Source organism: Bombus bifarius, unplaced genomic scaffold, assembly GCF_011952205.1.
Source record: "Bombus bifarius isolate JDL3187 unplaced genomic scaffold, Bbif_JDL3187 scf7180000008163, whole genome shotgun sequence".
Lineage (NCBI taxonomy): Eukaryota > Metazoa > Arthropoda > Insecta > Hymenoptera > Apidae > Bombus > Bombus bifarius.
Genome location: NW_022884485.1, coordinates 899,359 through 913,427, shown reverse-complemented (window position 1 = coordinate 913,427; position 14,069 = coordinate 899,359). Strand labels below are relative to the sequence as shown.

The following is a 14,069-nucleotide window of genomic DNA, read 5'->3' as shown; positions in this document are numbered from 1 at the left end:
AATTGCGACGATTCGTTTTATCCTGCGACGTCCTCGATCCGTCTACGTCGTACGTCAAGGCATGATAAATCAGTGTCGCGTTGATGGCGAGCATCGCGCGGCTGATAGGCAACCGTACCACGTCGTTTCTCCGTTGTCGATTCGCAGTAGTCGCGAAACCCTTTCTCGTCCCTCACTTTTTACCATTTCTTCCTCTGTCGTTTGTCCTATCCTCTATTTCTCTCCCTCTTTCGTTGGTTCGCATATGTTCGCATTCGTCTTCTTGCCTTTTCTCTCGCCTCTGCCCCACGCCACACCATTTCATCTTAGCGAAACAATTGGAAATACGCGGCAAAGCTATTATCGCGGCGGATCATTAGACCGAATACCATACGCTAAAAGTAAATTGACAGAATGCGAACAATCTGTCGATGAAAAGTGGACCGGCGAAATTGAAGGAGAGCAGATGTAAATGAAATTGTTCGTTGTTTCGTTTCAAACTGCAGCTGCAGTCAATTACGACAGACTTGAATCATGTTACACTTTATTTTGAACAGCCATTCGACGAACGTATAGTGTATTTATTTTTAACGCAATTCTCCGCTACTTCCAAAACGTTTCTAGATTGGAGTAGTTGGATTCATCTTTCAATTTTGGAATAAATCTTGCAACTTTAATCAAGCATACCCAAAATATACGGCTATATTATTATTTAGTTCCTCTATCATATACTTACAAATATATATACACAAATGTAAGAGATTTAAGGGTTTATATTTACTGATTTACCGAGATTATGTTGTGATTATTTATATAGAATATAAGAATAGTTTAAGGCTAGGCCAGAAGAACTTTTAATTACATTATGGTTCATCGGTAGGTTTGAGGCAACCTTCGATCATGTTTTCGTCAAATTTTACCGAATTCGGGTGAACGGCCAACCAACGAATACTTAATAGCTACTTAATAAATCCATAAAGCAAGGAAGAAAGTTCCTGTTTCAGTCCTCTGAGATGTTTCCGTGCTCATTTCAGTACAATACGTGAATAACGATAAAGCACCTCGGATTTACGTCGGATCTAGACGCGTTCTTCTCACGTCGTCGCTGCCGATTTATGTCAGCACTGTGGAAATAGTCGGTCTACTCGTCGCCGATATCTGGCGATCAATCTTTATCGCATACCGATGTCGATACCATATCAAGAACTATTTCAGACAATGCTTTAGACGTGAGTTCGATCACAATTCGAATCCAATGTTTCTTGATCGACTTCGACTCAAGGGAATGAAGTCGGAAGAGAGGAAGAGCGACGAAGAAATACGAAGAGACTGCGACCAATTGCGAGATTTAAGCAAACGTTAATTCTCGAGCAATCAGGCTGGTTGAATCGAATCGGCTGGTTCGAACGGTTGACAGCCGATGAAAAACTACAGTAATTCACTGCATTCTCATTTGCTTAATTGAAACCGCGAATCTGACTGGCACCTTTTGCGTCGGCGTTAATCTGGATAAAAAGTAAGGAATGGTCGCATGGCAAGCTCTTTTATGTACACGCGTATATAATTCGTCGGCATGAAACGATGAAACGCAGTAAAAGGCGCGTTTTTTTAAACGATCTCGATAACAAGCGCGCCTGAAATCCTTGCACTCCCTTTACTGCTCTCTAATTAATTATTTCCATTATTCTTATCAAGACGCGTCGACTGGTTGATTAAATCTCGCGTTTCCAGACGCTTTAAGAAGATAACATCACGGAATGGAATGGGTCGAAAGAGCCACAATGAGAAGCATCGTGACGCTGTATCATTTTTTATGCTACTTAACTGTTTGACCTGTCGGATACATCGATCATTTAATTAGAGTTTGGGTTTTACATCGAGGAAGTTGCTTCAGGTTTGTGTGATTCGAACAGTCCCCTAATTTTTTCAGTTATATAAATGATCTGATACAATTAATTGGGTGCTAATAGAAAAAACATCGATATGTCATATCTTTACTGTACTATCAGCAATTCGTTATGTATCGGTAACTATCGTATATACGATAGAGCGTATTCCATTACATAAATACCTTAATAATAACACGTTCTAATAATTCGAGCAGAATATCTGACAAATGTTTTTCTATTATAAATATATGCTATTGTTATACGACGTCGTATGTTGTGTTTTTCATAATTGAAGAAGAACTGATTAAGATAAAAATCTTGATCTTATTAAGTAGGTATAATCACTTTAGTAATTGGCTTCGATATTAAGTCAGAATCATAAAGTTTAGTATATTTGTACATATTTAGTATTTGTGACATGATAAAGAAGGGTAACGCTTAAAAGTATCGTGTCGTCGTCGACAAATATACTTTGCATGTTTTACATTTAGAAAAGTACATTACAGCGTAAGTTATATGCGTTACGATATAATTTCTACTGGGGTTTAAACAATTTCTATAAGCAGTGCAAATTCAACTTGTCTGTTTCACAAACAGAGAGATCCATTGAAATAAAATTACACTATTCGTTTTAACTTCGTTCCTGTTCCACCTTCTCAAGATAGCTCAGCTCGCTCATAATAATGAAATCAGGGATACGAGCAGCCTTTTGACAAGCGATCTTCATAATTAACGAAATTTCCGCGGCGTTAGAGCTAAAGGTAAATTTAAACAAGTAGTCGCTTGTAATAAAAAGCGGCGAGCCCCAGGATTAATCCAAAAAGAAAGTTCGAAAGTTCGCGTAGAACTTTAGCGGGCCATGAAGCGCAATTCTTTTTTTCCATCATTCTTTTTGCGAATCGCACATAAGCGTGTACGCGTTTAGTTGTCTCGTTAGGGAACGTAGTGGCATTAAAGGCAACCGTTCTTTTTTATGACCGACATCGACCGTCGTTGCTCGAAAGGACCTCACTGTCGGGAAATCTGCCCGCTAGATACAGAATTATTCGAAAAGGGAACGCCGGGGAAACTTTTGACCAAGCCCGAAACGGAACGTTCACAAAAGCTGCGTAACGCGGCGCGAATGGAAATAAAACGCGTGAGACAACGTAAAGTTTTCTCGCGTTACATGTTTGAAAAATCTTAGTCCACCGTAATCCCGACACGACGCTGGGAAAATTCTGTTTTGCAAACGGGCTGAAACATCTATGCTGCTGTGCCTAAGATTCAGTAATGAAAACTTCGCTCTTTAATTATTCCCCCTTTTCCCTAACGAATGGCTGACGAATGACGAAACTTGAAAAGCAAAAATTATTTCTGCTTTTTAACATTTCTTCCGTGAGAACTATCTCAATTTTTTTTTTTATATTAATTCTAGAGTATGACCAAAGAAGATACTATGGCAAAGAAAATTACGTATTTCTGGCATGTTAAAGTTAAAAATATCGCAGGTATTTTTTAATGGTTTCAATTACTCGGAAGAAGTGATAATTTTAAATTTTTCGAACTTTTTGTTCTATTTAATTCCTACATATCCAACTTAATTCGCACTGATGCCTGTTATTTATATGAACAAGTTTCTTACTCTATTTGATTTATTTTAAATAAAAATCACAAATTGCGTTTCATTGCATTTTGAACGTAAATGATATAACGATAAATTCCTGAATTTAAATTAAAGTTGTCAGGGGAAAGTTTATATTTCGAAATACACGTTTGGCCTCAACACTCTTTGTGGAGCTTTTACGTTTAGTGAAACGATTCGTTCACCAAAACTATTTGTCTAATGGAGCTTGAAATTTAGACGAATGTCATTTTTAGACAATAAATTTCCCTAAATAAGATAAAATTAGTCGTCAATATTTTATTGCTTTTCTAGTATTATTATTGAACTTTAAGGAGGATAAGAACCGAGGTATTCCATATGGTATATAAATAATTTAGAACATTATTGTTTGCATAACCTGAAAATTAATATATAAATGAGTTTAATTGATTTTCGTCGGAGAACTAAAAGTAAACAGTAACGCTTTTGTACGTTCTAAAAATATTTATTTCGTTGTCCTATATTTCGCTCCTTTTTAAGCACGTATTATTTATAATGAAAAGTATCATACATTCTCTTGTTGACATGGAATTTTCATTTAAAGCATGCAATGTAAATGCAACTCTCTTATATAAGAGGAATGTTTTAAAACTGTAAGCTTCTAAAATCCTGAGAATTTCATGTTTTTACACAGTTGCCTTTTTACACAGTTAAATTTCTCCAACCTGTTTATAAACTTATCGATTTCACACGGATTCCGTTAGACTAGATCGCCAATAAAATGTTCTTGTTCAAATGTGTCGAACGTATATACGTGCTACGATACTATCCAACATATTAACGATATTAACTCATAGTTTCAAACGCTATCAATATTTCTAGCAATTGACTCGAATGCATTGGTTAAAAAAATAATGTGGAAAGAGTAGGTCCGCAAAGCCGAGGCTCTCAATCCTTCTCGCAATTTGCTTCTAACCATCAAACCGCGAGCCATGGCACAAAGTGTTTCTAAAAACTTCCTTTCTGTTAGCATTTACCAGTGAGCAAAGCTGCGCAACCACGGACCGCCATTTTCACTCCGTAACAATCTCGTCAGCAAGAAGGTCTGTAGATTTTTGTCCATTACTACAGCGTCCTGATCTTGCAAACCACGATACGTCTACAGAGCGATCAGCTCGAGGCACTTTGTCTCTCGAGCCACGAACCTTCATTCTCCTCTCCGTTAAGCGTACCAACGAGCTTTTCACGCGCGGCAGCGTACCGGTACTCTAAGGATAGAGTAGTTACGGTTCTTCGTGAATTTCGAAGCGCTTTCGAGATAATGCCAGCGTACCGGAGCGGCACATTTAGTCGAAGACAAAAACGAAACAAGAGGGTAATTTCATTGATGGCGATCAATGCCAGAGGACGCGGACAAAAATGATGGCGCGGCCGTTGCATAGGGATCTAGAAAGTAAGTGTACAGCCGTAGCAGGCGGCGTTAACGAGTGGCATCGCTCAGCTGGAGCTTAAACCCTCGTTAGGAAGCTAACAACCGACCATATGTCTTGTAAATCGCTGGTCCACGTGAAGCAGCGCGCTCGAATCTACGAATTTATGCGGTCGTCGAACGCGGCCAATCCAAACGATCGACCGGAGAACGAGCTTTCGAACAAACAAAAACGCAACGTCCCTAGCTGCAAATAGCTCGACCGTGCGGCGACAAACCGCGCCTGAGTCGCACGTTGCTTGGACGCATTGCGCGCGACAACCTTCAGTTTCGATCGAAAACTTTCTGTTCCTCCAAGTTTTTTCGAAGGAAAACGAATACTGGAGGTTGGTCGCTGAGGCTAGAAAACGGAACGACCGCCGCTCGATTTTCAATTATCGTAGCCCCGTTTGCGATTTAAACGATGCGATGGTCCCCTAGACTGTTATGGGGGCTTGTTCTCCACGATCGATCGCCGACCGATTCTCCACTCGTTGGAAATCGAGTTTGGATTAAGCTTCGACGACGTCCTCTATTCCTAGTACTCCTTGTACGGAAGCATCGTTTTCCGCGTTCCGATAACGCCCGTGAAACGACAAGTCGTAATCTCATTTATCGTGGACCTCTCTAAAGAACAGACAGAAAACGAAAGAGAGAAAGAAAATGGAAGCGAGGGAAAAGGTCGAAGATCATCCCTTTTAGTTCGGACAACGCGCATTTCCAGCATAAGAAATCTCACAGAAGTTTTCATGCGTTCCGCGTAGGAAACTGTTACATCAACTCGATCGCGACACCTCGTACTACTTTGGCTACGAATGCTCTATTTTCGCGTAGAATGACAAATCTCTTGAATCTTCTTCGACACACTGGCTCAAGCATGTAGAGAATAATTTTTCTCCAGCCTTGAGATTTAAATTGCACTCGAAACTGTGCTCGAGCAGCTCTTAAAAGTCTTGTTACCTTACAATGATGTAACACCCTGACTCCCTCTGTCTCGACTTGTTCGCTCCTCTTACTACATCGTTATATCACGTTTGATATTCAAGTACATTCTTTTGTATTTTATCGATAAAACGAAACGGCTAAGATACAGGGCGATTTGATGTATAATTTGATAATAAAAGAATTACTACACAAGATACTCGATTTAAGATTAAATAAGGTCTTTAATTTTAATAAGGTTATTTTGTAAATAAATAATGCATGAAGTATGTCCCATGACATTTTTTCGCAACACTAATTTCAAACACGGTAAACGTGATTAGTTACTCTTGCAATTTGCATACTAGAATTAGATGTTTCAACGCATACATCGACCAAGAACTACGTATTACTATTACTACTACTAATACTAAAAATGAGCATAGTAACAAAGTAGTAACAAGATTGACATCTCAAACTGTGAATGATCCAGAGAATAGAAAACCATTTGTAGTTGCTCGCTTTTATGACAAATTGCCGAGCACGCGAACAATATGACTACTTGAATGAAATCCTCGTAATGAGCATGATAAGCCTTAAACCCGAAAATCCTAAAAGATGTTTAACATATCTATGTTATAACGGGTCATTCCTAGATGTACCATTTCCTCATTTCACTTCTCTTTTGGTGATTCTATTTTTTACTTTGCTATAATAGTTTTATAAATTAATGACTAAAACAAACTCTTGAATAAAAAATACTTAAGTAAAGAAAGTCAAGAATAAATGTACTTACTGAAAAAGAGGATAAAATCCAATGAAAATAATATGAAATTGAACGAATAATAATTGATTTCAAATGAAATATTTAATAGAAATATTCTCAGGCAATCCCTTCATCAAAACATATTCTTTGAGAACAAAGAAGTAGCGAGATTTGCCTGTCGCGAGGTGTTTTCTTGCACGTGAAATTTGATATCCTTGGACGGATAAAATTGAACTCGGGATCAATCACAACGAGACGTGCACTATGCTCGCCAAAAATTCTATGTAATACAGCCAGCCACCCGTGTCGATTCGGACCTTCCATCCTACGAGACATGATTGAGTGACCAAAAGAACAAAAATGCATGCGACTCACCATTAAACGCCAAGAACGTTATCATCGATGTTGTTGTGGTTCAGGAGAAGTCATTATGAAGACCGTCAGTAAATAGGAATCACCGAATCCCATTGCAAGAGACGAAGACTGGAAGAAATCTGTAACAAAGTATAGAATATTACGATTTGTCCATAAAGACATTATTAATTCTTTAAAATGTGTGAAATAACAAAAGATTGACGTCGATTAAACGAAGAAAGAGGAGTAAAGACTTTAACAGAACATGTTAAATATTATAATTTGTTCTTAACATCATACTGTTGATTGTTTAAAAAATTTAGGACGATGAGAATTAAAACTCTTCGAACTTGACAATAAGAAGAACTGAAATTCTCATAAAGACTAGTTACTATAAAAATTGGAATTCTGATATAAAAAATAAAAACTTAGAAATGACTTTAATGACATCTAAACCAAGTTAAATATCTTTTTATTTAATTAATATACTTAAATATTATTATGGACAGTAAAATATTTCTTAATATCGCGAAATGCCTATGAATATTCCGTAATATAATTGATTTGTAAAAATTTTGCTCTGAATGTCTCGTCATTAGAGATGTACAGAGAGACATGTACTTCGAAATAATAAAATATGGCGTGCTTTCTTCGTCGGTTAAACACAGCTGCGCAATACCAAAAAAATGCAATGCGCAGAACGTGTCTGTGATTATTGAAAAAAGTGACTAACAGCATTATTACTGGAAATTCGCGACATACGTATGTAGCAAAATGTAAAAAGTATTTCAATATCTTATTCAACTATGCTTTCTATTATTTTAAAATAAATTAAATATTACCATCCATAATCCAAATATCCATAAAAGGTATCGGATTCATCATCAATTATGGCGTCCGTTTGAGTTTCATGGCGTTCCTGTAATACCTCGAAGTACGTGCAAAGAAAACGTACGTTAATTAAACGAAGTTAACACTAGTGTATTTATGGGGTGAAAGAGTGATTATGAAAGTACATACTACGTAGTAGAAAGATCGGCACTAATCGTAAAGATACACGGACACACATCTAATCGCTTCGATTATCCACACTAGAATGACACCCCGCGCCGCGATTTACCAACGAACTTCGATTTGCAAGAAGTGGGGGGGCTCACCGGCAAGCCAAGAGTAAATAAACTGTGCTCAAGGATATATATGTTGTCAGTAGGAAGCATATTCTATACCTAATAAAGAAACGATAGGTCGGACTGAAACGTGAGATGAACGTTGAAAGTAAACACACATGAGGTAATATGTATAATTTAGTCTGACGAAATTTATGCAGTTGAAACGTGAATATCTAAGCATAGAAATTTGATATAGGTAAGTGTCGTAATTTAATTAGGTTAAATAAACATAATTAATAGGTAGAAATCATATTGGAACTTTATAGCATTTAATTTTCATTTAATATATAAGTAATATTAATGTAAACATCATATAGCATTCTTTTTTAATATAACCTATAAAATAATCAAGTATGTGTTTTGTTAAATGAAGATTTAGGATAGTCGGTAACAAGAAATTATAAATAATCGTGTTTAACTTTCTACAAATATGAGAATTAGGCCACATTTTGTCTAGAATTACTCTATATTCAAATGTACGCCTTATCAAAGTTATCAAGTTATCAAAATAATCTAAATATTATATGCTAATATTTATCATCACTTAGACATTTTGCCAACAGAATTTTTATGAGATACTTTACACTTTTTTCATGTATTTGTTAATTTTTTAAAAAATTAACTGCCTTTTTTTCTACTGCTCTTCTCGATGCTTTTATCCGCGATATTATATTACATCGTGTAAATGAGAATTTTCGCAAAATATGCAATATGTACATATGTACGAATTTCCACATTTATTTGGGTGTAATGTTTAGGTAATAGTAAATTTTATTTTATTTGCGATACATTCTACTATTTAAACAAAAAGCCAACCCCTACGTATTTTAGAATGCTATATAATGTTAACGTTTATCAAAATTGGTTCGTTACGCTTTATTTATTTTGAGCAATAAGCAGAATAGCAGAATTTCAATAATTTTAACGTTGGAATATCTTTTTGAATAAGAATAGAGTGTTAAAATAGTAATTATGCGTAACGAACATAGAATACCATGTTCAAAAGATCATATTGTATCATATTAATCAACTCGATTCGTATTGTAACTTTCGTTCTTATCTTTATATTTTAATAAAATACAACAAACAAAATATAAAACATTCTGATATAAAAAAGACGAGCAATTCGATCATCTACGATTCTAGTAGTTAACAGTCACAGAATACAAATGTCATGTACTTCCCTCAAAATTTATTTCTTCAATTCATTTCTCCAATTCATTATTTCCTCTATATAGCAATGAAAGTTTTCTCGCAGTTATCGACAGTATTCCATGCTGGTTTCTCGCCGTACATTTTCTCTCGTTCCGCTCGATTTCCGATCAAAAGACGTAGACAAGCGGGACTTTATTTAATGAATACAATGAACGTGGGTCCGGTGCTTCTTTTTCTTTCCTTCCTAACCTCATCCACTCCCCGTCATAATGAAAAGTTCCCTCATAAAGAAAGCATGTACTATGGCATGACTTCATTCAGGTACTCTTTAAATTTTCAGATAACCACCGAATGGCTCATAATCCAGCGGCATGTCGCGCCTATCGTTCCAAGCTCGAAAGATAAATAGAAGCACGGGGACCAGCACCGCCTCGAGGGCATTACGTCGCTCGTTCTCTTTCACGCGCAGGTTGGTATACCTCGAATTTGCATTGCCCAGACAACGGCAGTGCTGCTGTCTGTACCCAACGAAACTTCAAGCCTGCCAACATTTCTAGCTTCCGTTTCGACAGCGCGTCACTCTCTCGTTGAAAATGCGAATACTGGTGAAAAGGAAATGGGGAGAAAAAAAGAATTGGTTGCACCTAATATGTAAACCTGAATATACATAGTAATACAGTGATTAATGAATTCTCGATTCGAAAGTTTTTTATTTGTTTAAATTTTATATAAGAAATGCGTTGTGCTGTTACAATATATTACATAGGAAAGTCTTGTACAGGCTATGGTTTTAATTTGTCGTGTTTTATTAGAGAAGTAAAGCTCGCGTGCTTCGACGGTAAGCTCGCACTTGTCCTTGCGTGCAAGTGTTTCGAGTTACGTTTTTAGCTAGATGTTCTGATCTTCTTTTCTTATGACGAAGGCGTACTTCGTAATTTTAATTACAACTATAATTACTCGTAGTGATATGAGATAACAAATATGATGGAGAGGTTGATACAATTGTATGGATACAAAGGAACTAATATTACTTCAGAGAAAAAAAAACTTATGACGACTAAAACATTACCTGTGATGATTGATGACGATGCATAAAGCGATTTGATTATTATTAATGAGGTTATTAAATGTTTAAAAGAATTATTACTTAATTACTATAAATTAGATTACTTAATTACAAAATAAGGTATCGATTTTAATATTATTAAAAATACACATTTTTCTGTTAGAAATCCTACATCTAACGAGGTAACGCTGATGTATCAATACCCACTTATCCATTTAGTGATAACTATATATTATTATACATGATAACTGTGTTATACAAGTAGTTCGCTGTACTGAGAGATCGCAGTTCTGAACAAATCTATCGAGTTGTAAGACCGATTATGCGAGATGAAGCGACACGATGTGACGATGTTATCGGTGCGCTACATGTTAAATTAATTAGGTGCAGTTGTTTTCTGTTTTGTTGTCGTATGAAATATGATTTATTATTGCAACTATTTACAGCTATCGAAAGTAATATAAAAATTTTGAGTATACCAACAACTTTAGATCCGCCGAAGATTCTTCGAGGCATTGAAAAATAATTCAAGGTAGATGTATAGTATGTACTTGTTAAAAACTCTATTTCTATTAGGAATTCATAAGGAAACTTGATATTAAATTTAATATAATACTCATACTCTACTTATTGAAAGAGCATGAAAAGTTGTTTTAACTTTCTGAAGTTCTCGATAATTCTATAAAAAGAAACCACGAAATGACGAAGAGAAGAAAACAAAAAGGTGTATTGGTAACTTTAGTTCATCAAGCGTGTAGATGGTCTGACAACATAGCGGGAAAATATTTTAAGAAGAAATTAGGTCGACGACGAAATTAAGTTTTAGTGTAACTTTCTCAATAACCGTTACTTTCTTTCCTCTCTTTATATTTTTTTGCCTTATATTTTAATAAATTTTGCTTTCATGGATGTACTAGCATTTATCGTAATTTTACTTTAATAAAGTTTTATGATTAAAATTGTACGTGTGGTATTTTCAGATATAATATTCAGAATATATTTGATTTATTATTAGAAAAGAGATAATTAAGAAAACTAGTATGTATAGAAAACTAATGTGAAATTGATTCAAATATACCTTATTCTTAAAAGTTCTTTTTGTTCAACGATTAAAAATAGATAATAATTGATCTTATTTCAACTACATTTGACGTCTCGTCATTTGCGTTTGGTCCTCTGCCTGTAGATCTTCAAGTAAACGGGATAATTTCTTGACCCCGCAGGCATCTTACATTCTCATACCTATGTCCAATTGAATTCGGAAGTGCATATACCAATTGTTGGTCAGCGTCCAGACATACTGATATCAGACCAGGAAATGTTCCGGTATCGACCGCTTTACCTGTGAAACTATGCGAACATACAGTGACTGAACCGACGTTGAAGGAACTTTGTTACGTCAAAACCAAAGTGATCTGTAAATTGATTTCGCTATTTAAACAAAAAGCAGCCTTCAGCTAATAACTCAACACAAGTATTCTTTTTAACCTACGTGTTTATTTACTATCCTATTATATTTGGAATCATTATACATAATGTATTTTTAATGAATAGAGCCACTTTAAGAAAGATGTCTAAAAAGTAGTTACATAAAATATTTCTAATGAAAATGCGACACAATGATCCGTTTGCATTTTATTCCTTTTTGATATACAATTAATACTGATTTATTTCTCTACTTTATCGAGATATATTATTCAACTACAAATCTGATTTTGTTGAATGATTTCCATTATCCTATGTAATAAATTATCTCTTATAACTAAATGTAGTTATGCCTCGTTAATATCGATTAATAAGGAGTTGTAATATTGACTCTGTCACAGTGCCAATTCTCAGAAATAATCCAAACGAAGGATTATCGTGTTCTAATCTCGGCTCAGGTCTGTAGAATAAATAGAACGACTAAATCCGCGTAAGAGAACAAATCCGCCGCTGTTTGGAGCTCGAAATTAACAAACGGCTAATCATCACATTGGTTGATAAAAAGTGAAATTCTGTGAAAATATGATGGAATTTATGTAGAGTAAGTCAAGAGTGTAAGTTTTTCAAGGTTTTGAATGACGTTCCTGAATATATTTTAAGAACGGCTATATCTGAAAATGAGATTTATCGAAATAGAAAACTTTCGCAAAAAGTGTTATTTTACTTGGATAAAAATGATATTGTAACGCCACGTTAAACATAATTAAACATAGTGAGATAATTGCTAATAGTGAATACATAAAAGAAAAATCAATAGCTATCTAAAGATCCAAAGCGAATTTATAGGAATCTGGCGATTGAAATAAGGTGGATAACAAGTGGGATAGGGTAATAGAAGTATCCCATTAAATGAGGAGTAAGATTCAATGATGTGAATACCTGAAAGAGGAGGGTTGAGTTCCAACGGATAATGAATCTATAAAAAAAACCATAGAGACAATTCCAATCCACTTTACCTGATTCAATAGCTTTCGAGCAACTATTTGAAACACGGAGCACTATTCTTGAACATTCGTGCGTGAATCATACTTATCGATGTTTGACATCCTGATTAAAGAGAAGACGGGTGAATAGCGCTTATAGAATATCATATACAGCACCGTTCAAGTTATCTCTGTTATTATCCCTGTTTCACCTCTATACCCTTGTTTTAGTTATTTGCCTTGGTTATTAATTTTATGCTCTCACTAACTATTTCTCGATAGACAAATAGATAGAATAGATGAATTTTTTGATAGATATGTGAAAATAGTTAAAAACATTTTAAAACGTGTATTTGCTGTTGTTGATCAACAATTACTCAAAGAATGAGGTAACAAATGATATTATAATATCTAATATTATATTAAAACAGATTACTATAGTCTTCAGTTTGCTTTACTATTTTGCACCATTCACTAATGAATGAATAATAAAAATATTGTTGCTTAGCGTAGAGCGAACGATAATGAAAGAAGTGTTAATTAAATTTCTACGTACATTGAAATTCAATAATCTCGATGGACTAACGGATATAAATATTTCAAGTTAAATCATAAATATTTCAAAACGTCGAATGTGATATTAAAGTAATTTTAGCTCCATTTCGTGCAACATATGCAGACTATATTTAAATAATTAAATCCGTAAAATTATATATGAATGTAATGTGCAATGGAAATAAATTGACATATTTTATTCAGAAGGTATCTGAAATACTTTTGATGGTACCGTTTCCATGTCCGAAATTGTATTTTATATGGTAATGTTAAGGAAAGCTCGTGACATATATTTTTTAATTAATTCTATCTCTTTATCCATGTCATTTTTGTTCGAGCATATTAAAAGTACATTCGTTTTAGCACGTCGTCTCACCAGTTACATAGAGTTATTTCAAAAACGGAAGTTTTTATTTGTACCCGTATTGTTTAGTTTCATTCAATTCTTCGTTCTCAACCATCGCCACCAATAGCATCGCTGTCATTGTGCTAATGTTTATGTCTGTCATGTAAATAACACAATGACGTCTGTACATTCTAATTTCTAATTTTTGGTACGTACACATTTTTAACCTTCCCTTCGCGTAGCTCGTATTTCCATATCACTCGTGGTTTTACGCGCTCGCCTGTTTCAGTTTGTGCCACTCCGTGAAATATATCATCTTCGTCAATGCAGGATCGCGTCGCGATTTTGAATTGTTTCGCTTAATTACTTCGATCCAGGCCGAATCGGTCGTCTACGGAACAAAGTGGC

General features: G+C 35.1%; 1 protein-coding gene and 1 long non-coding RNA gene across 2 annotated transcripts in view; one reads left to right on the top strand and one right to left on the bottom strand.

Moving 5' to 3' along the window:
* LOC117208882 overlaps nucleotides 1-7,869 on the bottom strand; it is a 111,110-nt gene extending 103,241 nt beyond the window's left edge. The window contains exons 1-2 of the mRNA XM_033450382.1: nucleotides 7,805-7,869; nucleotides 6,984-7,102 (exon numbers count right to left, since the gene is read on the bottom strand). Coding sequence (XP_033306273.1) covers nucleotides 6,984-7,008 — 25 coding nt within the window. The 5' untranslated portion in view covers nucleotides 7,009-7,102; nucleotides 7,805-7,869. The remainder of the gene's footprint in view (nucleotides 1-6,983; nucleotides 7,103-7,804) is intronic.
* Nucleotides 7,870-7,984: 115 nt separating this feature from the next.
* LOC117208876 lies at nucleotides 7,985-9,880 on the top strand. The gene is made up of 2 exons (XR_004487786.1): nucleotides 7,985-8,327; nucleotides 9,627-9,880. It is a non-coding gene; the product is annotated as an uncharacterized LOC117208876 (long non-coding RNA).
* The last annotated feature ends 4,189 nt before the right edge of the window (nucleotides 9,881-14,069 follow it).